The following is a 22,251-nucleotide window of genomic DNA, read 5'->3' on the forward strand; positions in this document are numbered from 1 at the left end:
TATTTCATTCAAAAATAAATTACGTACGAAAATATCAAGATTGAATTTATTAACTCAAGTTATCATATTAACAGATATTTTTATTGAATTTTTACAAAGATGGATAATTGATTCTATTTATAAAGAATTTGGTTTATACTATTTGTATGCACCAACTTAAAAAAGAATGTTAAGATATCATTACTATTTTGTATTTTGTTTTTATTGTTATTAGTCTTCATACGTATTTTTGTCTTAGTTTATATTTTTTTTATTATAAATACAGTCTATGTGTATTTTTATATTGATTTCAAACCCTAGTTTTGATAAAAATTTAAAATACATATTTATGCATACTAAAAATATATTCAAGTGTTTAACATTTTAGTCGTGGACAAAGGATAAAATGTTAATTAAAAATAATATTTATTTATGTAATATATGCAATTCAGAACAAACAAAAACAGGTATCTTTAGATGATACATGTATAATTTGTCATGAGCTCGGTCTTTAGTATACACCGATACTGTTTAGTTTGGATGAAAAAGAGACAAAGGAAAAAAAAATAAGAAAATGAAAAAATTATATAAATATCATCAACCTATTTTAAAATAAAAGAGAGGGTGTTGTGAACTTCTAAAAATAAAGTTGTCTTTGTACACTTTTTTTTATTAAGCGTTCTTTTTATGGAAATTTATGGTTGAAAATAATGATGAATAGATAATTAAAGAATACATATTGATACCATTAGGTAATTTGTTTTTTATGCGTTATGAGTTATTTTTATGTATTTTTCACTTTTTATTAAAATCTTGAAGACTAAACGTGTTTGTTTTTTCTATTCGCGTCGAAAGCCTTCAAAAGTAATATGGATGATATTGAGTGGAACACGACACTTTACTTAAACTTTCGTTCTAATATCATACAATTGTTAAACAAGTAATAAATAATATAATTATCTAAATATTTTAAAAATTTAAGTAACTGAAAATCATATTTAACATGGAAATAATTTTTTCATTAATAAAATTCGTCTTTTAAAAGGTATTTTTAGGAGACAATATAAAAAATTCATTAGGTGACCTTTTACCTTTTTTTTTTCACATTGACAATGTTAATATATATATATATATATATATATATATATATATGTATAAATCATTTAAAAAAATATAATAATAATTTCATAACTGATTTTAGTTATTATGTACTAGAGAAATATATGTATTACTGTATTATTGTTTTATAATAACACACAAAATTAAAATTATAAAAATAAATATAATTACAAAATATAGTTTTTATTTATATATAGTTATTTCAGAAAAAAATCAAATCGAAAAAAAGGATAAACAAGATATGAAAAGATAAAAAAAAGAGAAATACCAGAATTAAATTAAATTATATAACATTATCAAATAAATGTATGAGCAAGTAAAAATTTAACCTCTTATTTTTATTTAAATCTTGATTAAACGGGTAGAACGACGTCGCTTGGGAAGGGGACGTTGGCCATTCCAAACACAAAAACCCTAAACCCTAAGCGCAGTTCAGCGCGAATGCCAGAAATATAAATACTTTCTTCTCTTTCCCTGTTTTAATTTCGTTCCTCTGGAGAGAAGAACGAGAAGAAGCATAAACAGAAGAACCAAGACCAAAACAGTTTAAGCTTGGTTTTGGTGCTAAACCCTAACAATGGCGACCTCCTTAGCCTCGCAATTAGAAACTCTAAGGTCCTTCGCGAAAGCCGACGCCGAGCCTCTAAAGAGGCCGTTCACTCGTCCTTCAATATTGTTCGATCCCAAAGAAGCCGCCGACATCGATATCGAAACTCTTTTCTCCATCGCTCTTGAAGGTCAATCTTCTCAATTCGCTTCTCATTTTACTCATTCTCTTTTCAACTAAGCTGGTGCAACTGAAATTCAGCTAATCCATTCAAGTTTTGCACTATGCTAGTCGTGACGAATGGTTTATATGGAGCGTGTTGCTACTTTATGTTCTGTTTTGGTATTGATTTTGTTTTATGTTTGGTTGCGTTTTGCGCTATTTCAGGTTTAGAGGTTCTTATTGGCAAGGATGAGCGGTTTAGGAATTATAAAAACGATTTGTTTAGCCACAGGAGTAAGGAGTTGGATAGAGAGTTGTTGGGAATAGAACAGAACAATCAACTTAATGTCTCCATTGCTTCGTACTTAAGACTGCTTTCTGGATATTTTCTTCTTCGGCCTGCTCTTAAAACGATTGAGTACTTGATACGTAGACACAAGTGAGCACTTTATTTGATTTCGATATCTTACGGTTGCTTGAACACAGTATTATGGATTGTCTTCTTCTTCGAGTTGTTGGGCTGATAATCACATTTTGGCCCTGCCTCCTTTACCTTTTCTGTTTATTTTTTTTATGTGGTCTGTTTTGAGTTTCAGGATTCATGTGTACAACGTCGAGGAATTGATTTTGTGTTCTTTGCCGTACCACGACACACATCCATTTGTTCGAATAGTACAGATACTTGATACAAGGTTAGAAAGATATGATTATGCGTTTTTGGTTTGCTTGTGATGTGCACTACTTGTCTGGCTTCTGATGTGAACTACTAGATTGGCTTCTAATGTCTCATGTAATTTCTGTAAAGGAATACTAAATGGGGGTTTCTTGATGGTGTTAAAGCGTCTGGTGCACCGCCGCCTAGGATGGTCATCGTGCAGCAGTGCATCCGTGATAAAGGCATATTAGATGCTCTATGCAACTATGTAAGTAATTTTTTTTTTTTGTGTTTAGTTGTGAATTTGGAAGTGGTCTACTGGAATCTAAAGATATCAATGCATTTGGTTACAGGCATCTCCGTCTAAAAAGTCTCAACCTTCAAGGCTTTTTATTGGTTTTTGTACTGCTGTTTTTGTTGAGGTTTTGGGTACTGTTGTAACTGTAGACGATGATCTTGTAAAGAGGATACTTCCTTTTGTGGTATCTGGTCTTCAGCCTGGCACTAATGGGGTTTCAGATCACAAGGTTAGATTCCAAGGAAATTATCTCTGGATTAGAATTTAGTACTGATTATATTTAGACATCATACTGCAATGCATTTTGTGATTACTTTCTCACTAGTTGTCTGTGTAATTACTTGCCGATGGTAGACTTACTGAATTTGCTTTTCTGTTCTAAAATATCATCTAGCGCAAGAATACTCATCACTAATATCATCTAGTACAATATTACTCATCACTAACAAGTGGGGCTAAACCTCTCCGTTAACAAATGTTATTCACTGTTTCTTTGTCTATTGTCTTGAAGTATTTCGTGCATTCTTTATAATTTGTTTCCATAAATGTAGAATATGCTCAGACAAGCTCATGTTATAATCTATATGATATGTTCAAGCAATTGATATCATAGTATTATTTCGTATCTGATCCTTTTGCTTTTCAAAACCCTTGTACTCTAGAATAGTGATGTCATACTATTCTACAATTCTATAATGGTTGACCCTGCCGAGTTGGATGAAGCTTGGTTGTTTTATTTTGAGTTTTAGTATCTTTTCTTTATTGGATAGGCATTTTTCTTATATTATTTTATTTTGTGAAAAAATGATATGGCTTTAATCTGATAACTCATGATTTTTCCTTTTCCATAGTCAGTCTGTGATGAAGATTGAATGCTAAATAGTTGAACATATTGTTTATTTTTTCATTGAAAGCAGAAATAGAATTAATTCATAGAAAGGCCTTCCAATCTCAATCCATATTTGTAGTTGCGATAGAGACTCTACTAAAATTAATTTGCACTGAGTGGCAAAGAGAGACCATAATGATCTGTTTCTAGAACACACATGTTGAGGGAACTGTGTTATCACAACCATAAACTGTGATTATATTATATGTATGCTTGACCTCTTTTGAGGCCTTATTTTATCTATTAAAATGTGGGGTTTTAGGTGTAGAGGGAGGTAAAGTAGAAAATAGAGACTTGGAATGATCCTATACTGGTCATAATTATAATGATTTGCAATGTCATGGTATATTCTTAAATAAAAAACTCTAACTCTAACTCTTTATTACATTAATCACTGAGCAATCTTAAGATATTGTGAAAATATTGGCAAACTAATACTAAAACATGATCTAAGATAAAGTAAATTATTTGACATATTCTAACAATTTTTGTGCTACGTTTCTTGGTACTTTCTGAAACAATTGTCTTTTCAAATTTTCCTCATATGCAGGCTGGTTCTTTGATGATCATTGGTTTGCTTGGAAACAAAGCGGCATTAGCTCCTAAACTTTTGAATGGTTTGATACGTTCAGTTGCTGATGTTGCTCGTGGCGAGGCTATAGAGATGACAGATATCTATTGGTTTCGATTGTCCCTTATTACCTTAATCAATCTTGTTCAGGTACTTGTGTAATCCTGTATGTTTGCATATAGTTTAAACGGAGGCATTGGTCAATTTTTGGGTGGTAAATAGAGCTTATCCAATTTCCTTTCACAATGCAATATCTATTTCTGAATATTGTTATATTTTTATTTTAACTTGTTATGTTGGAATTTTCTTAGTTTCAAAATGTTGAAATACTCCCAACGAAGGCCTTGGAGGTTTTAAATAAAATAAGGTAGTCAAATTGAACTGATCAACTTTTACATAGTCACTATCCTTGAACTTTTCCCTTCTCTTTATTTATATTTATACCTTAGTTAATCCCTTTTAATTATGTAGGGACCTGGCAGGGGTTTTATTAGAATTATCTAAGGAGTTCAATATTGAAAAGTTTCTTCGTGTGCTTTTGGACTCCCTGATTGACTGCAGGTGAGCATTGTATGATTGTCTTTCTTTGCATATATGCTTCAAGTCATATTTTATTGTGTCTTGTGTTGACTCTAACAATTACGGATTGCAGTTCTGATGAATACTGTCAGCAGACTTTGCTATCCTTGGTAGAAATTGTCCCCATAAACAGTTTTGTTTCTCATGTGGTCACAACGATTCTTTCAACTTGTGTGAAATTATCACAAAAAGTTGGTGACTCGACTTCTTCCATGTCAGGTACATCTGATTTTGAATTGTAAAGAGTTCATTACTTAGTTCTGTACCCCAAATTATATATCTTGTTCTAATTCATAAGGTTGAGCTTAATAATAATTCATATTGAGAGTGAGTCAATGAACCTTTAGAAGCTTCTGTAAACAATTTTTTTTATACCTTTTTGGATTTTCTTCTGAATTCTGAAAGCAATGTTCATGAAGAATTTTAAGTTATGGGTAAATTTTCTTTAACTGTTAAGTTTGAACTTACTTTGTGTTTGTATTAGCTTATTTTTGAGGCTAAGAAGCTTTGTTTGCTAGCTTATTGGGAAATTATTTTCCCGAAACAGAACTTTTTGTGTAATATATGCATGATGTTAAAATCCTATACTAGCACTGGTTAGTTTTCTGTATCAGTATTATGTAAGAAAAGGCGTGTATTGTGTATATAAAAAGTAAGAACTGGCATTTGAAACAACAGAACAAAGCATAGCATTATACCGAATGCTGACATTACTTCATTCATACTGCGTGGTAAACTCCTTTTAATAGGAAGCCAAACTCTTGGATCACACTGTTGAAAATGATGCCATTATCAAGGAATTTTAGTCCATTCTTCAATAGTTTAACCCTGTATGAAACATGGGAAAGAAAATTAGAATTTGAATTTGAACTCTAATGCCTTCAACAGGGGAAGTTTTATTTGTTTAGAAACTACACACTCATCTTTGCTATACTTTCATCTTTGAATAGCATGTATGGATTTATAAGGAAATCCAAAGACAATGAAAGAAGATGAATGGTAACACAGGGAATTGCATATACTACTGTTCAATACATTCAGGCTGCCAACAATCCGTGTGGACACTAACTCTATTTTGTCCAAGTTTGAGTGTGGAAAGGCATCATAGTTATGATATATCTTAAATAACCCATTAGTTAAGTTATGAACTTGTTAAATAACACATTAAATCATTAAAATGTGTGCTTTATATGTTTTCAATAGTTGGTTTATATTTTTATTTTGTTATAATGCTTTTTGTAATCACTTGGCTCTCTACTGGCTTTATGTTTTCTACTAGAAAAATCTACAATTTGTCTGTTAATATTTGCTGCTTAGGTTATTTCTCATAATGTTGGTTTGTCAATTGTTGGTTAGCTGGCTGGGCGAAGAAGATTCTGATTATTTTCAACACAAAGTACCCTTCTGAACTACGTGGTGCAGTTCATCATTTCCTTCAGGCATGCTCATGAATTTTCTGCTTTTCAGTTCTCATGCACTGTGAGATAGTTTATAATGTGTTCAACTTTGAATATGTTTAACAGGAAAACAAAGTTCGTTCCAAGAAAGATGATTCATTGTATAAGGTTTTGTGTAAGTTGTTAGATGGAAATTTGGATTCTGCACTTGATATCTCAGACTCAAAAGTTTGGTTTGGCCTGTATCATCCGAAGGTATCTACTATTGCTCTTCTATTGAATGTGGTTTATATAAATCTATGTGTATTATGTACAATAATGATAAATTTTGATATGTTACAGGCTGATGTTCGTCGTGCTACACTGCTTGATTTAGATTATTCTGTTATCCCGGAAACCAAGGCTGGTTCAAAGGTATACCTGCTCTTCTAATTTTCCCATCCTTCAAAAAACCTTATGTTTCCATTAATTTGTATTCATTTATGACAATGTTTGAAAAGCATTAAATTCTGTTTCCTCCTTTGTTTGGTATAAGTTACACCCAGTCTCTCACCACTTAATAACATTTATAAACCATTTAATTTTCTCATTACTGTCCATATTTAATGTATACTTTGAATATATAAACCATTTAATTTGATGTATAATTTGAAAATATAAACCATTTAAGTTTCTTCTTACTGTCCATATTTTACAATATTTTTGACATATATAAATTTTGGTAGTGTGTTATTTTAATTCAATTGTTGTTTCAACCAAAAATTAATTTTGTAATGAAGCAAGATCGAGTGTAAGTTAGAATGCTGTAAATTGATTCCTCCTGGTTTACAGTACTTGTAATTTCTGATTCTGGTGGCATATTACTTTTCTTTGTTTTTATTTGTAGGACATGGTTGAGATAACAAATGTTGATGTCAAATACTAGTTTTAAAATACCTTTTTGTATTTAGAAATATATTCTGATATATTCAGTTTCCATTTTGAATGATCTGAACTGAGGTACATTAGTGATCTAATATGGCTTTGTTAATAAGGAAGTTCTAAGGTCACTGATTTTGGCGAGGTTATAGGTAGATTTTTGTTAGAATATTTAATTTGTTAGATAAGGTGTATAAGATGAGAGGAGTATATCTGCCTCAAAAGCTACCTGGAGCCCAGTATAACGTCCATACAAATCTGTCAAAACTCAAATGAAACCCCTCTGTAAACTGAGCCTTGTCCCATGATGAAACCAAGGGCACAAGTCTGTCCAAAGAACATGCCATGGCAGAGAATGGTTGGTAAGAAAGTTTTGTATCACCTTGCAATGTCTGAATACGAATGGAAAATGCAAGTAAGAAGTGCGCTGTTGGTACCAGTCCAAAGGTCTGGTTGTGGTAGCATTGAGTAGTTTATTAATTAGTTCTTGGTCTTCCATAATAAATTATATCAATAAGCTATGCATCAATTGATTATCATTATTGTTTATAATTGAAGTCTTTGACTTTTGACTAACCACAAGACACATCTTGGTTATCAGAATCTTATAAACGTTCAAGAGGCCATATTAAGACTGCTAGATGATAAAGAATTAACAGTTGTTCAAGCAGCTTTACGTGTTGATGGCTTGCCAAATGTAATAGATTCTTCTAAGCTTCTTGATGCACTACTGAATGTGCTAAAAAGATGCATGGACAAACTGCTTTCAGGTAATTGGTGGTATATTATAAATAATTAGGTAGAAGTTTATCCTATATGTTTATGTTGTATTGTGGCACTACAATGAATGCAGCGTGCATTGACTTATTGATATATTGGGAAGAGGATTTTGTTCTTTGAATGCATTCTTGGTGGATTTTGATTTATGAATGTTAGTGGTGGGAGTTATGCTTAGAGAAATAAATGTGGTCTTATAAATGTCTAGGTCTCCTTGGCGTTTTTTGAATGTGTCTATTATGGGATTAATTTGTTCATTGATCTCATTCTTGTCCATTTCTTTGTTGAAGTGTGTCTGGGGTTCCATTTGTATGTTTATTTGTATCAAAATATGCGTTTCCTTTATGATGACTGGATTTGGTCATATGATTCCTTTTGGAGTTTTTCTTCATATGATGATTCAAGCTGTCAATGCTCATCTTAGATTGTACAGTCAATTATTAAGAAAACTTTAGTTGGATAATGTCTGTATTAAAATTTAAATTAGAAGAATGGAAGCATAGAGATGGGTTGGATGGTTCTAGTTCACCAAAACATGATCTGCGGAATGTATAGGTTGTTGCTGTTCTACTGTTACTAGTGTATATTTGTCTTCACAAAATTACAGCTTGTTGTTTCCTGTTTTGGTCTAATAAACTTATTCCAGTTCTGTTATATCCATGGATATGGATGAATTTGGCTTCATAGAGATGTTTGTGTTTTGGTAGTCTTTAATCAAATGAACTTAGCTTGTGTCCGTATTAGAGATTCATTCAAGGATTATGCATCTAGCCATAAAGTGTCTGGGGGAATTAAATAATGGGAATAAAACAAGTACTTTGTGCTCTTTCTCCACTGCATCTTTTATGCACCGCATTTTCTTGTAGGTTCTGCTGATAACGACAGTCTAAATGGTGAAGTTGCTCTCACTTGTTTAAAGAAGACTATCTCTTACTTCAGTGATCATTCTGATTACTTGAAAAACGTTGCTGCTATGATTTTTCCATTACTCATTGTTCTACCCCAGGTAGTGGCTAAATTCAGATTTAGTTTGTATTTTGGATGAAAAATTTATTATATTTTGATCTTGTTTCTTCTTTCTAAATTGTTTTTATATTTCCCTGGCACTTATTTTGCCTTGTGCAGACACAGAGCTTGAATTTAAAGGCTTTGGCACTAGTCAACAAAATCAACTGGCCACTTTATAAGAATGTTTCCATGGCTTCGTCTGGAGAAGTGGTAAGTATCTGCTTTTGAACTAGTTTGCTCTAAATTTATATTTATTGTATAATATACAGTAAGAAGAAATTTAAATCTATTTGTCAGAAAAACCCAAGTCTGTCAAACTCAAGATTCTGTAGGATTGGCCAAAGTGTCTAGGACATGAACATTATATGTTACTAGTATTGTGAAATGCTTGAGCAGAAAGGTTCCTTAACTTTATTTATAATGGTACAGTAGTTGAAGGGAATAATTAAAACTTACAAGATCCCTTGACTGCAGGAAAGAAAAATAAATCTGATATAAATGAAATAATTTTATAAATACAGAAAATATTGGACAAATTCCGATAACTAAATTAAATCCCATAGTAGTACATGTATAGCAGAGTTTTATCAAAGTCATTAGTTATTCATCAGTAAGCACAGCCACTCCTAAATATGTTTGTCAAAAGAAATTGGCAATCACCATTCGCTTTACTGACTCTTGGATGTAAAATTGCAGGCATCGATAGCTGGAAGTTTATCTTCAATTAACTTGAATATTGTCAATAAAATGGCTGAAAATTTCTTGGTCCATCCTGAAGAGCATGTTATATGGTTTGTGGAATGCTGCAGTGATTTAGAGTTGTCAAAGACACTCTTCATTTTTGTTCTCTTGCAGTCTCTTTGTATAAAACCAAAAGGTTTGCTTTCTCCTTCTGTTTTTGAATTACATATTTTCAGAAATAGTCCATGTCAAAATATTGGAGTAAATATTGCACATTTGCTGTACAGTAAAAATAGATTGATCGGATAATGAATATAGATTTGTTTGTCATAAACTTGTTATTAATTGACTTTGTTTCTTGTGATCATAGATGAAGACATTTGTGCACTATTTGAATGTCTATTTCCTATACTAAAGGCTGAGTGGGAAACTCAAGTAGCTGCTGATGTCGTATTGGATGAGGTACATACGATTTACTTGCATGCAGTTTTTCCTAGTTCATTTTTTGTCTTGTTTTTCTCTGTGCTGAGAAGCTAAATTTTAGTTGTTACTGTTTCAATTTTTGGGAATTCTTTTGCAGTTCAATTCTGAAATGCTAGAGTGGGAGTGCAAGGATTTCTTTAAAGATCTTTTGTATGCCAATCTAAGGCCTATTAACGTGAAGGTTATGATTTGCATATTTTGGAGGCTGTTAGAACTACTACTATCTGTAGCACCTTCTGACATTCTGCTGGTTAGGAATTCCTTTGCCATTTTTGTAATCCTGTAATCAATTTGTCTTATGAACTTGCTTTCCTTCTCAGAATTTTTGACTAGACTCGTTTTTTTCATCACTGATCGGATGAATGAACCTTTTTCAAAATGCAGCGTGATGGTGATAAGTGGGTCAGCAAGATAAGGAATTTGTTTGTTTTTTTTGCCTCCTCAAAATTGAAGCATGCATTTCGTAAACACCTCCATCACTTAGCAGTGCAGTGCAGAATATCTCCTTCTTGTCTCTTGTCCAAGTTTTTCACAGAGGAAGGTTGCTATATACTTTATCTTTTTTGTTTGATTCTCACCATGTTTTCTTGTTAGACAATGTTTTTGTTCCTTCTGTTGTGTATATGCTGGATTGTATTTTTTGCCCAACGGGCTGTATTATTCATATTCATTATCATTGCAAACATACCCAATGCCAAATCATTTTACGAGAGAACAATTTAAGATGCATTGATTCTTGTATTCAAAGTATGTAGGATGCTTAGAGAAACAAATATCAGAGAAGCCCTCTTCTCATAAAGTATTATACTTTTTCAAGTGAGAATAGAATAGTTTACTTGAAGATTAAATTTATGAGAAAAGTTACTTGAGAGCAAAGTTGTCAAACTCTCAAGTTAACTTTAAACTCTTTCGAGTTTGTGATCCTAGACTGAGAAAACGAGTTAACTCACTATTAAACTCTTTTCTGAGTAAACCTGGGTAAATTCTCCTAAATCTTTAAGCACTTCTAGCAAAAGCCCCTTTTATCCTTTCATCTACTTTTGTGCAAATGATTTCTGTTTACTTGGAGAAGAGGAATTTTATTCTTTGGAACCATTAGTTTGAAGTTGCTATTGAAGTCATCGTGAGTCTTATACACTGTCAAATGATTCTAATTTTTTATTCAAAACTGAAAGATTTTGGTAGAGTCAATGAGGCTTATCTCACACCAAAAGAGCTTTTGTATATCTTTTTCTGATTCTAATCCACAGCATTAATATATTTTTAATTGATGCATATATGCCCATCCAAAGTTGGTGTTTTTCCATCTATGCAAGTGCAGTTGTTTTATTATAGTTTTGTTATTTTTTCGGGGGAAGCTATTGAAATCATGGTAGCTTGAATTCATATTTCCAAACTGTGTAGGTATTCTCTAGCTAACATTTTATGGTTCAGAAGTCATATAAGTTCCAATTGGCTTAATTTTTAGGTTGAATATTCTATTTGCAGGTGTTTCTGCTGCAGTCCAGGTTGAAAGTCTTCAATGCTATGCATATCTTTGTAGCCTGGAACCAGATAATTGGAAACTTGGACTTTTAGCTGAATTCCCTTCTGTTCTTGTTCCTTTAGCGAGTGATACTCAGGTACAATTCTTTGTTAGCTTTATTCTCTAGACTTGGTATTTATTCCCCTCTTTTCTGTATACTGCCAATCTGTAATTGTTGGTACATTGTCTTGTCAATGTATCTCGTTATTTTTATTCATGGTTTTGCTGTTTTATCTTTTTCTTTCTTTAAATTTTTGTGGGAGTGTTGTTGGCTGCTGATAATTTCCTTTCATCTTTCTAATTTCTTCCAGAATATAAGGGTTGCTGCCATGGACTGTATTGATTCATTGTACACATTGTGGTGTCATTTTGAGCATGCTGGCAAGAAAAATGGTAATATGTTAGAATAATTTGAGGTAGTCCGCAATTCTTTATTAATTTCACTTTAGTACTTTGTAAGTATCTAATAATGATAAGAACAGGGAACAATGCCTCATGGTTCCATTTCGTGGGCGAGCTTCTCTCCCTGATGAGTCAGCTGAAAACATTCATATTATCCGACAAGAAATTTCTTCCTTCACTATTTGCATCCGCTTTGAGCTCATCCTTTACAAACAACTTGGAACATCAAAACATTTTAGTACCTCAAAATGTTGAAAAAAGGTATTTTTGATGTTATGATGGATATTCTTATTATTCTTATTTCAATAGCTGCACTTTATTTCTGTAGAACTGTTTTTTATATTCATTGCTTTAGCTGCTGCTTTGTGAAATATCTTTCCACATACGTGATCTTCTTAAATGTGGAGAACATTTGGATGAACTCCCCTTTTATTTTGTTACTAAAATCTAAATGATGTTTGACAAATGACTAGTGGTGATCATGGATTGGATTCCTGAACATCCATTATAGATCCAATCCAACTTTGCATTCCTTTGGCCCAACCCAACCTTTCTTGACCTAGGTTCGAATTGACTCTACTTGATCTGGACTTGGCCCAACTTGGGCCCGCACGACTTAGCTTGATTTTGTCTCAAAGTAACTTGTACGTAGATATGTCAAAACAGCCTGTCCTACCCAACCCACCACGGGTTGGCCACTTAGTGAGCCAACCCAACCCGTCTCAGTTATTATTGAGCCAAAAAAATTTGAACCTGACCCGGCCTACCACGGTTTGATGAGTTAAACGGGTTGACTCACTGGTTTACCCAATTAAAATCTAAATAAACTTCAATACAATTCAAAATGATGTTAAACTCCAAGTACAAATTAAAATCACAAAAATTCAAATTACTATCTAACAACAAATTACAAACAACCCAACTCAAATGCAGAGCCCAACATAATAAAAAAACCCTTGTGTGATCCTTTATCTTGGGGTTGGTAAGCAAACCCTGTTCACCATTATCTAGGTTTTTCCTAGCCCAACTTGACTTAGGCCAAATACGAGTTGATCTAACCTAGGTTTGGCTTAACCAAACTTGACTTTGGTGTGGTCAGGTCCAAGTTGTCTTAAATCTTCTTGATTTTGAATTTTCAAATCCAGAAAAATCCAATCCAAGTTTAATTAAATGGATTGGACTTAAAATCCAATCCTCTACTTATACACTGCTTTTGCTATTTGTTTGGTTGATATGTGGTTAAATAAAAAACTCTTAAGGTTGCAATTAAAACAACCTTTATGGATGCCTCATCCAAGGCTAGCTTGGGTTAACCACTGCTAAAACAAATTTATAAACTCCCTATCATGCCTAGGACTTCCACCAGCCTTGGAGTGTGGCAACTGTATATGAACCCATACATTTTATAATTTGGGTTTGGGCCCAACGCAGCCACAAAGAATCGGTGTTACGGAGAGGGTTCCCTCCTAGTTATATCATATACTTTGGCTCTATTGCTTGTCAGTGTGGGACTAAATCTCCGGCCTTGTGGTTGCAATTAAGGCAGCTACACAAATGGCTGCACTTAAGACAAAGGACTCTACAAGTGGTTCTACTTTGCCCTTGCGACAGCTTGGATTTCTATATGTGATTTGGTCACCTTAACTATTTTGTGAATTAATATTTTTATATTAGAGGATGAAATAGGTGTAAATTGGTCCACCTTACAGATGTACAGTCACATAGATTTAACATTGTTTTATTTGATTTACAATAATGTTTTCTTTTTTGTTTATTAGTTTACAATCTGCTTAATGTTTCAGATTGTGGGGCTTATCTTTGTTGTGGAGTTTAAGCTGTTGTTTAGTTGAGATGGAGAGGGGATAGAATAGGTTTAGCCATTTAGGAATATTCAGTTTTTCTTGGTTCTGATACTTACTGTCATTGTTTGATGCAAATTTCTGAGTCATCTTGTAGCTTTCTCCATCTTAGACCTTTTTGTTTGTTTGTTGTTTCAATTTTTACTTTTTGTGAACAATGTTCATTTGTACTAATTTTTGAGATCCTTTATTCCACATTGTTTTCAAACATATCTGTTCAGGTTTGATCAGCCTACGAAAACAAGAATCATAGGCTTCATTTTGGGTTCCACGCTGAAACTCTCTAACTATGGAAAGGTTTGATGTCTTCACTCTCTTCTATTTTGCTATTTATCTTATAGCTATAGATATTAGATAGTGATACATATGAAGGTTTCGTATGTTCCTTTCAGATTAACAGTGTTAATACATATGGGTAACTTACTTGTTTATGTGCCTTGCAGCTAATGATTTTATCCTTGTTCAAAGGAATTGGGAATGCCCTTATGAATGTTCCAGAAGTTGGTTCTTTGTTGTTCACTTTTCTTAAGCAATACTATGAAGAGCTCGGTCTGTCTTGTCCAAAATTGTCAGACAATGAAATTCAGATAACGAGCCTTTTGCTGGAGGTTTGTATTTTGTGTTTAGTTTTAACTGCTGGAACCTTTATTATGAGATTAAATTTGAATTTGTTCCACTTTGTTTGTAGAGCTGTGCTATGTCATCTCCCTCTGGTGGAAATGATCTACAAGATCTTTTACTGAAAGCATTGCGGGTGAGATACTTTATGCATATTTTTCTCATAACGTGTATGGTTATTTTGAATTTACTGACTTCATTCTCTGGACATTTCAGTTTGGGGGCCTGAATTCGGATGACCCTGCCTGTGTAAAGCCTTGTATCACTGTTTTGAACAAACTCAACAGTAAATTCTATGTGGAGTTGAAGAATGAAGTGAAGGTTTTATTGGCAGAATATCTATTTATATAGTTTGTTATTGTCATTCTTGATTATTGATGAGTTGATCTAATGATTGCTGCCTTTTCTTGGCTTTATGCAATAAAAATGTGTGATAATTTGCCTTTTTTTCTTGTGCCTTCCAGGAGCATTTGTTTTGTGAGCTTGTGTTTCTGTGGCATAATGGTAATGGTGATGTACAACGTGCAACTAAAGAGGCATTAATGCGTATAGATGTGAGTTTATTGCTCATAATCAAATGTTATTAACTGTGTGTTGTCTTGGTTAGTTCCTTTTTTATGTATCTTTCTGTAGTGTAAGTTTTTTTAGTAGTTATTTGCAAAGAACTTAATTATTTTCTATTTTCTATCTGGAACTTCTCTTTGGAAAGGGTGTTTATTTATTATTTTATTGTTTGGGGAATGGGGTAGTGCTAATGAAACCCACTAGATTTTGCTTCCTGATAGGCAGTAAAAATATAAAACATTTTGTAAAACCAAATGCCCCTTTACTTGTCAGCTGAAGACACATTAATGATTGATATTGACACCTTGAACAAATCCTAATGACTAATAAGTGCTGCTCCGCGGATAAATTGCATGTCTACATTCTACAGTGAATTTTCTCTTTAAGTTTTTAAATTACTGATGGTTAACAGATGGTATTAAGATTTCAATAAAAATTGAAAACACTCGGTGAGTGCACGGACTGACATAGGGTGAGACCTAAAATAATGAAACTTTAACAATCAGTATATCTTCTATTAATTAGCCTTGGTCTTTCTGGAAACACTTTTTGTTTACATGTATGAGAACCCCTGTGTCCTTTATGCTGGTGATTGAGTCCATAAAAATGTTTTTACGACGTTCTATTTAAAACTTGAGTAATAACATCCTTAATATTGTTAATTAATTATAGTATTTTTTAATGAATAAATAGATAGCGTCTTTTGGAAGTTTTTAAACTGTTAATATGGTGGTGACCTGAGGCAAATTTTCAATACTGTAAATTCCATTCTTGTCAATGGACATGACCTTTTGAGTCAGCTAGTTGTTTTGCACTATAAATGTTATTTGTTTAATTTTGCATTATGCTTCTTTTCAATGTCCTACCTACCTCATCTAGTTGGAATAAACTTTGTTGCTGTTGTCATGTTATTTTTTAATGTAGTGGAAGGGTTCTTCCAATTTAGTATTCCACAATTGGATGAAAACAAATTTAATTGAGAATAATTGGGGATATGTTGGAATTGCAGATTAGTTTCTCAACTGTTGGCTACATGCTTGATCACATACTTGCACCGAAGAGTTTTAAAGTTATTTCTTCAAATAAAAAGGCTGTGAAGAAAAAAAAATTGGTTGGACATCAAGAAGCTGAAGATCCTTCTAATAGCATATGGAGAAGAGATAATCCATTCTATATCCTTAGTTCCCTTCTTGATGTTTTGCTATTGAAGAAGGACATAACAAATAGGTGTTTGGTTAATTCTGAATCTGAATGTTACATTATGTGTACTGCGGAGATTAGTGATTGAAGCATTTAAGTGTCTTAAATTTTCAATTTGATTATTGCAGGCATTTACTGTTAGGACCCTTCTTCAAGCTTCTTAGCAAGGTATTTTCAGAGGAATGGGTGAATGAGTCCTTTATCCCTGTGCAAAGGTTAAGCCAAAAATCAAGTCCTTCCGAAGCCAACAATAGCACAATATATCATATTCAACAGACTCTATTGATAATCCTGGAGGATATAATTATTTCTCTTAAAAGCATTGCCTCACAGAATGTATGCATCCTAATTGTGAAGCTTGGAAATTTATTACGTTAGATAACTTAGTTTGACTACCTTTTCACTATTTTGGTTATATCCTTACATAAAGTTTTACCGTTGTTGACAGGAAAAGATTAAAAGTGAAATTAACATTAAGCTACTGATAAAGTGTGCCCAGAACTCCGATGTTATCACCCGCAACCATATATTTTCTGTTCTTTCTGCTATTACTAGAGTTTATCCAGAAGAAATTTTGGAGTATATGCTCGATATTCTTGTAGTTATTGGAGAAGCAGCCGTCACACAGGTTTGTTAATATTGAGTTTTTCTGTTGAGCTTAGGCATTCTTTGAGTAGAATAGCTTATTATGTCCTTTCTACCATGTTGGGCTGGTTGTCATTTTGGTAGAATGGTTTGTATATCTTAATTACTTGGGTTTTAAGATGAAATCTAATATATATATATATATATATATATATATATATATATATATATATATATATATATATATATATATTACCAAATCCTATAGGCATTTCTGTCATTCCTGAGTTTCTTTCATTCATCACTGGTTAACAAGAATAGGGTATAGGATCTTTCATTCATGTTTTAAGGCTGCATTTCTTCAATAACTGCTTTTTAGTCACCATTTAGGATTTTATTAAAAACTATTAGAATGCTTCTTTTAGCTCTTGCAACTTGTGTTTAGTACCACGTTTAAAGAGAAAAAATCTTGTAGTTCAATTTAGTAAGGATGATTAATGATTAATTCTGTGTACGAATTGTGGTTCACCGTTTCTCTTTTTATATGGCTGTAGATTGATGACCATTCAAGGATTGTTTTTGAGGATCTTATATCTGCAATTGTTCCTTGTTGGCTTTCTAAGACAGATGATGTGGAGAAACTACTGAAGGTCGGTTTTCATGGAAATTGTTTGGGATGTTGTCATGTCTCTTCTGTTGCTTCAATAGAAACAATCTTTTCAGATCAAACTTTTAATATATATTTTTTGTCCTTTCAGATTTTCATGGAAAAATTTCCTGAAATTGTTGAACACAGAAGGCTATCATTTGTGTTATATTTGTTAAGGTATTCTTCTATTTCTACATCATGATCCTGCTATTGTTGATACTTTAGCCATTTGTTTGGGGTGTGCATCTTATAATGATGGCTGTTTTGCAGAACTTTAGGTGAGGGGAAAAGCTTAGCGTCGTTGCTTATCCTACTTTTCCGTTCGTTAATTTCAAAGAAAGCCAGTTGTTTTCTTAATGCCGAGACAGCGGATGATTTAACATTTTATACTAGGGAGTGGGAATATAGATTTGCAGTGCAAATTTGTGAACAATTTACGAGTAAGATTTGGCTTCCTTCTCTGGTCATGCTACTTCAACAGAGGGTAAATAGAGATGTTGACCAGACACAGTTCCTGGAAATGTTTATTGTGATGCAATTTTCTTTGCAAAAGTTGCAAGATCCAGAGTTTGTGTTTAAGTTGGAATCAAGAGAAGATGCCGTTGTCATTCAGGTTAAATCCAAATCAGACGCATGCTGCTAGATAGTTATATGATTCTTAATGTTCTCTGTGGCAAAGTTTTAATGTTACCTGTGTCATGTTTTTCATAAATAACTTGTAATTTTTGCTTTCCTATGGCCTGCTGACAGATAACAGTGTGTTGTTGAGACCTTAATTAAAAATTTCTGGCAAATTATGTGGACACTCTTGAACTAAGGCTGAATTTCACAGACCCCTGTAGTTTATGTAAATACTCATTGTTGTCTATTCCTCTTTAACTGATAAGAATGCTGGGAGAACCACCAAAGCTAGCCATTGTGTTTCGAGAGCATGACCTTATAAACCCCACAACAGAATCCTGTACTTCCAATGTGGGACTAAACTCTTGTACGCTGCAATTGGAACCCCACACTGTGCAGCCAACCATAGCACCCACATCGGTTGGCTCTGGTGGAAATATTTGAAACCAAATTGATAAAAGAACCTTTTGACCGTACCACTAAAGCCAAACTTTACCCCAGAATCCCATACTTCTTGTGGTGGTCTAGATTCCCATACTTGCTGCAATTGGATCCTAATATTCACAGAAATCATATTTGTTTGATATTTTATTGTAGGTTCATATTCAGCTGTTAAATTGTGTGATGGTAATGACATTGGTGTTGTATACTTATATTACTGCTAATTGTCTAATCTTTGAATGAGCCTACAAGCACTTGTTTTATAGATATTGATAATGAAAATATAAAAACGGATCATATATTTTTTTTTTTCTTTCTAGGTTTCATGATGAGATGCTCTATTTCGTTTTAATGGGATGGCAATGCAGTAGTATTTTATGCTTTTTTGTGTAAATGTTCTAATTATGAATAAATTCATGATTAAAATAAATGTTGTGGCTTCTTGATGTTGCAGAAGGCATTGGGTGAGCTCATGGAGCAGGTTGTTTTATTTTTGCAACTTGTAGATGCAAGAAAAAAGCAACTGAACATCCCTGTAATTATGAGGAAGGAGTTGAAGGAAACTATGCGTGCTGTTATAAGGAATCTAACAGCAGTCATGATACCTTACGTGTACATTAACAGCGTAATTAAATTGCTCCACAATGCAGATAAAAATGTCGGGAAGAAGGTATGATTTTTAATATAGTTACAATATGCAAAATTTTGATAGGATTTTGTATTATTTTGACACAAGGGTAGACCATAGTTTTTTGTCTCTATCTACTTTGTAATATTCTGTTAGGTATAGTGATTTTCAAGATGCTTCTTTAATTTGATGGATAGACACCGTAGTAGTTGAATTTTTTTATATTTTGTCTATTATTCATATATATTTTTTATACCATTGATTCTATATCTACTGTAAATTTTTTAGTTAGCTGTTCTTGACCAATTACCACTTATCTTGGTGTGAGGTTTTAATAGAAAGTGTATTTATAATTCAAAAACATAAATGTCGATCAATATATTTTTAAAATAGAGCATTTAATAAAGTGTGTTTTATGCCTGCACACATGAGAACGCAATAGAAATCCATAATCTTTAGTTGTATGAAAGCAGGGCACTAGAAACTTTTTGATATTTTATATTCTTGTGCTGTGCAGGCTCTTGGACTGTTATGTGAAGCTGCAAGAAGTCATAAAAATGTGAGCTTAAAGCTTAAAGACAATAAGGGTTCTAGATCAACTTCAACTTCTCTTTTGCTTCATATGAACGAAACTTCTCCAGAATCACTTAATAAATTATGTGTTGAAATTATTCGAGTACTTGATGATTCATCGGATACCTCCTTGAAAGTGGCAGCAATTTCTGCTTTAGAAGTTGTAGCTGAAATATTTCCTTCGAATAATTCCATTTTTAGTCTGTGCCTTCAATCTGTTGCAAGATATATTGCATCTCATAACTTGGCTGTGACTTCTAGCTGCCTCAGAGCAACTGCTGCCCTGATAAATGTTCTAGGTCCAAAGGCACTGGCAGAACTTCCCAAGATTATGGACAATGTGATGAAGTCATTTCGTCGAGTATTGTCTAATTTGGATATGAAACCCAAAAACAGTGATGTTTTATCAGCCTCAATGGAATCCTATTTTTATCTCCTCATAACTTTGGAGGCAGTTGTGGACAAGCTTGGTGGATTTTTAAATCCGTACCTTGAAAATATCATGGAGATTCTGGTGCTTTATCCTGAACTTCTTTCAGGAATGCATGCAAAGGTGGAATCTAGAGCTCATGGAGTACGAAAGCTTTTTGCTGAAAGAATTCCTGTAAGGCTTCTTGTAATGTGCATTGTGTAACTGGTATGAATCACAATTCTTGTATTTTATTTACCAAATTCTTTACTTCTTTACAGGTTCGACTTGCACTGCCACCTTTCTTAAAATTATACCCGGCTGCCATTAAGGCTGGGGATAAAAGCTTAACAATTGTCTTTGATATGTTGGGAATCATAATTGGTACAATGGACAGATCGTCCATTGTGGCATTTCATGGGAAGGTATTTGACTTTTGTTTGGTTGCTCTTGATCTTCGCCGGCAAAGTCCTCCTTCAATTCAAAACATTGATTTAGTTGAGAAAGGTGTGCTTAATACATTGACTCTTCTGACCCTAAAACTTACGGAGAGCATGTTCAAGCCTCTTCTCATAAAGAGTATAGAGTGGGTAGAATCTGAAGTGGATGGAACTTCAAGTACAGGAAGCATAGATAGGGCCATATCTTTCTATGGCATGGTAAATAAGCTTACAGAGAACCATCGGTAAGTTGACATTCGTATGTTCTATTTTTGGTAACCTAGTAATTGTTCTTTTCAGAAATGTTCTTGGAAATCAGCATTGTTAAAATATTTAGGCCTATTTTATATCCTTGTAGGTCATTGTTTGTTCCTTACTTCAAACACTTGCTTGGTGGATGTGTTCATCATCTTAGTGGTGATGTGAAAGTGTCTACTGGGAATCAGAAGAAAAGGGCCAAGATTGTGGATGATGGCAATATAAAAGAAACAGGCAGCGTCTCCATCAAGGTTTGGCATCTCAGGGCACTAGTCTTGTCATCTTTACACAAGTGTTTCCTGTATGACACTGGGACCTTGAAGTTTCTGGACTCCTCAAATTTCCAGGCAAGTAAATCTGTTACATACAAAGAACTCACTTCATGTGTATCCAATACCAAAGTCTTGGATACTTAATTATGTATTCCTCACTGACTGTAATATCATACTTGGCCTCAGATGTTGTTGAGACCTATTGTTTCACAACTTGTTATAGATCCACCGACTTTGTTGGATGACAGCATGAATATACCAAGTGTGAAGGACGTTGATGACCTAGTGGTTTCGTGCATCGGTCAAATGGCAGTGACTGCTGGATCTGACCTTTTGTGGAAGCCTTTGAACCATGAGGTGAAGTTTGTGATCTCTATTCTATTCCTTTCTATTCGTTATTGGTTGTGCATGTAATTTGATACTGACATTCTATTAATATGTTGGATTTTATTGAGTGAAACACATGAGGTGTTAATGGGAAACACTGTTTTGAGTATGGCCATAGTAAAAGTGTATTAATATCTTGCGGTTCTTTTACAGGTTTTAATGCAGACACGGAGTGATAAGATGCGAGCTAAAATGTTGGGCCTAAGAATTGTTAAGTATTTTGTGGAGAACTTGAAAGAAGAATACCTAGTTTTATTGGCCGAAACGATCCCCTTCCTTGGTGAACTACTTGAGGACGTGGAGATTTCAGTTAAATCTCTTGCGCAGGATATTCTCCAGGAAATGGAGTCTCTGAGTGGGGAAAGCCTTCGGCAATACCTATGATGTAGATTAGATACGCAGTTTCCAAGGGTGTTATGACATGTGTAATCAAATCATGAATCCGATACATAGCCCCTGTAAATTTTGGTTATTTAAGCAAAGTTACCATTAATTTTTTCTGATAAGGGTAAAAGTTCAATTTTTAAACTCTCAATTATTTAAAGCATATTGCTCTTAGGAGTATTTGTAATACCGAGAGGGGGAAATGTATTAAATTGATTCGTTTTTATTCAATATCGAGTTTCGTTCCCCAGTCGAATGTAATTTGGGACTCTTACAGTTCTTTTTTACACAAGTCTAATATTTTGTAACTCGTTGATTTAAACTTTAGCATTTCATTGTTTATTTTTTTAAATTAAGTTTCTCGTGCTACATT

At 33.4% G+C, this 22,251-nt stretch overlaps 1 protein-coding gene across 1 annotated transcript; it reads left to right on the forward strand.

Annotated features, from left to right (window-relative positions):
* The first annotated feature begins 1,530 nt into the window (after positions 1-1,530).
* On the forward strand, positions 1,531-22,128 carry LOC114193571 (ARM repeat superfamily protein). Its single transcript, XM_028083425.2, has 39 exons — positions 1,531-1,835; positions 2,033-2,246; positions 2,404-2,499; positions 2,613-2,730; positions 2,816-2,989; positions 4,200-4,370; positions 4,532-4,587; positions 4,692-4,781; positions 4,873-5,018; positions 6,156-6,238; positions 6,323-6,451; positions 6,539-6,610; positions 7,716-7,884; positions 8,758-8,897; positions 9,017-9,109; positions 9,596-9,776; positions 9,951-10,042; positions 10,161-10,313; positions 10,448-10,604; positions 11,552-11,685; positions 11,900-11,981; positions 12,071-12,251; positions 14,071-14,146; positions 14,293-14,457; positions 14,538-14,603; positions 14,684-14,788; positions 14,932-15,021; positions 16,041-16,258; positions 16,360-16,567; positions 16,680-16,859; positions 17,371-17,466; positions 17,575-17,642; positions 17,736-18,078; positions 18,982-19,197; positions 19,673-20,332; positions 20,419-20,822; positions 20,936-21,182; positions 21,294-21,464; positions 21,648-22,128. The coding sequence occupies exons 1-39, from the start codon at positions 1,676-1,678 to the stop codon at positions 21,876-21,878; spliced, it is 6,435 nt and encodes a 2,144-aa protein (XP_027939226.2). The 5' UTR covers positions 1,531-1,675; the 3' UTR covers positions 21,879-22,128.
* The last annotated feature ends 123 nt before the right edge of the window (positions 22,129-22,251 follow it).

The sequence above is a fragment of the Vigna unguiculata genome, chromosome 8, assembly GCF_037176805.1.
Source record: "Vigna unguiculata cultivar grain cowpea cultivar isolate G323 ecotype 2 chromosome 8, ASM3717680v1, whole genome shotgun sequence".
In the NCBI taxonomy this organism is placed as follows: Eukaryota; Viridiplantae; Streptophyta; class Magnoliopsida; order Fabales; family Fabaceae; genus Vigna; species Vigna unguiculata.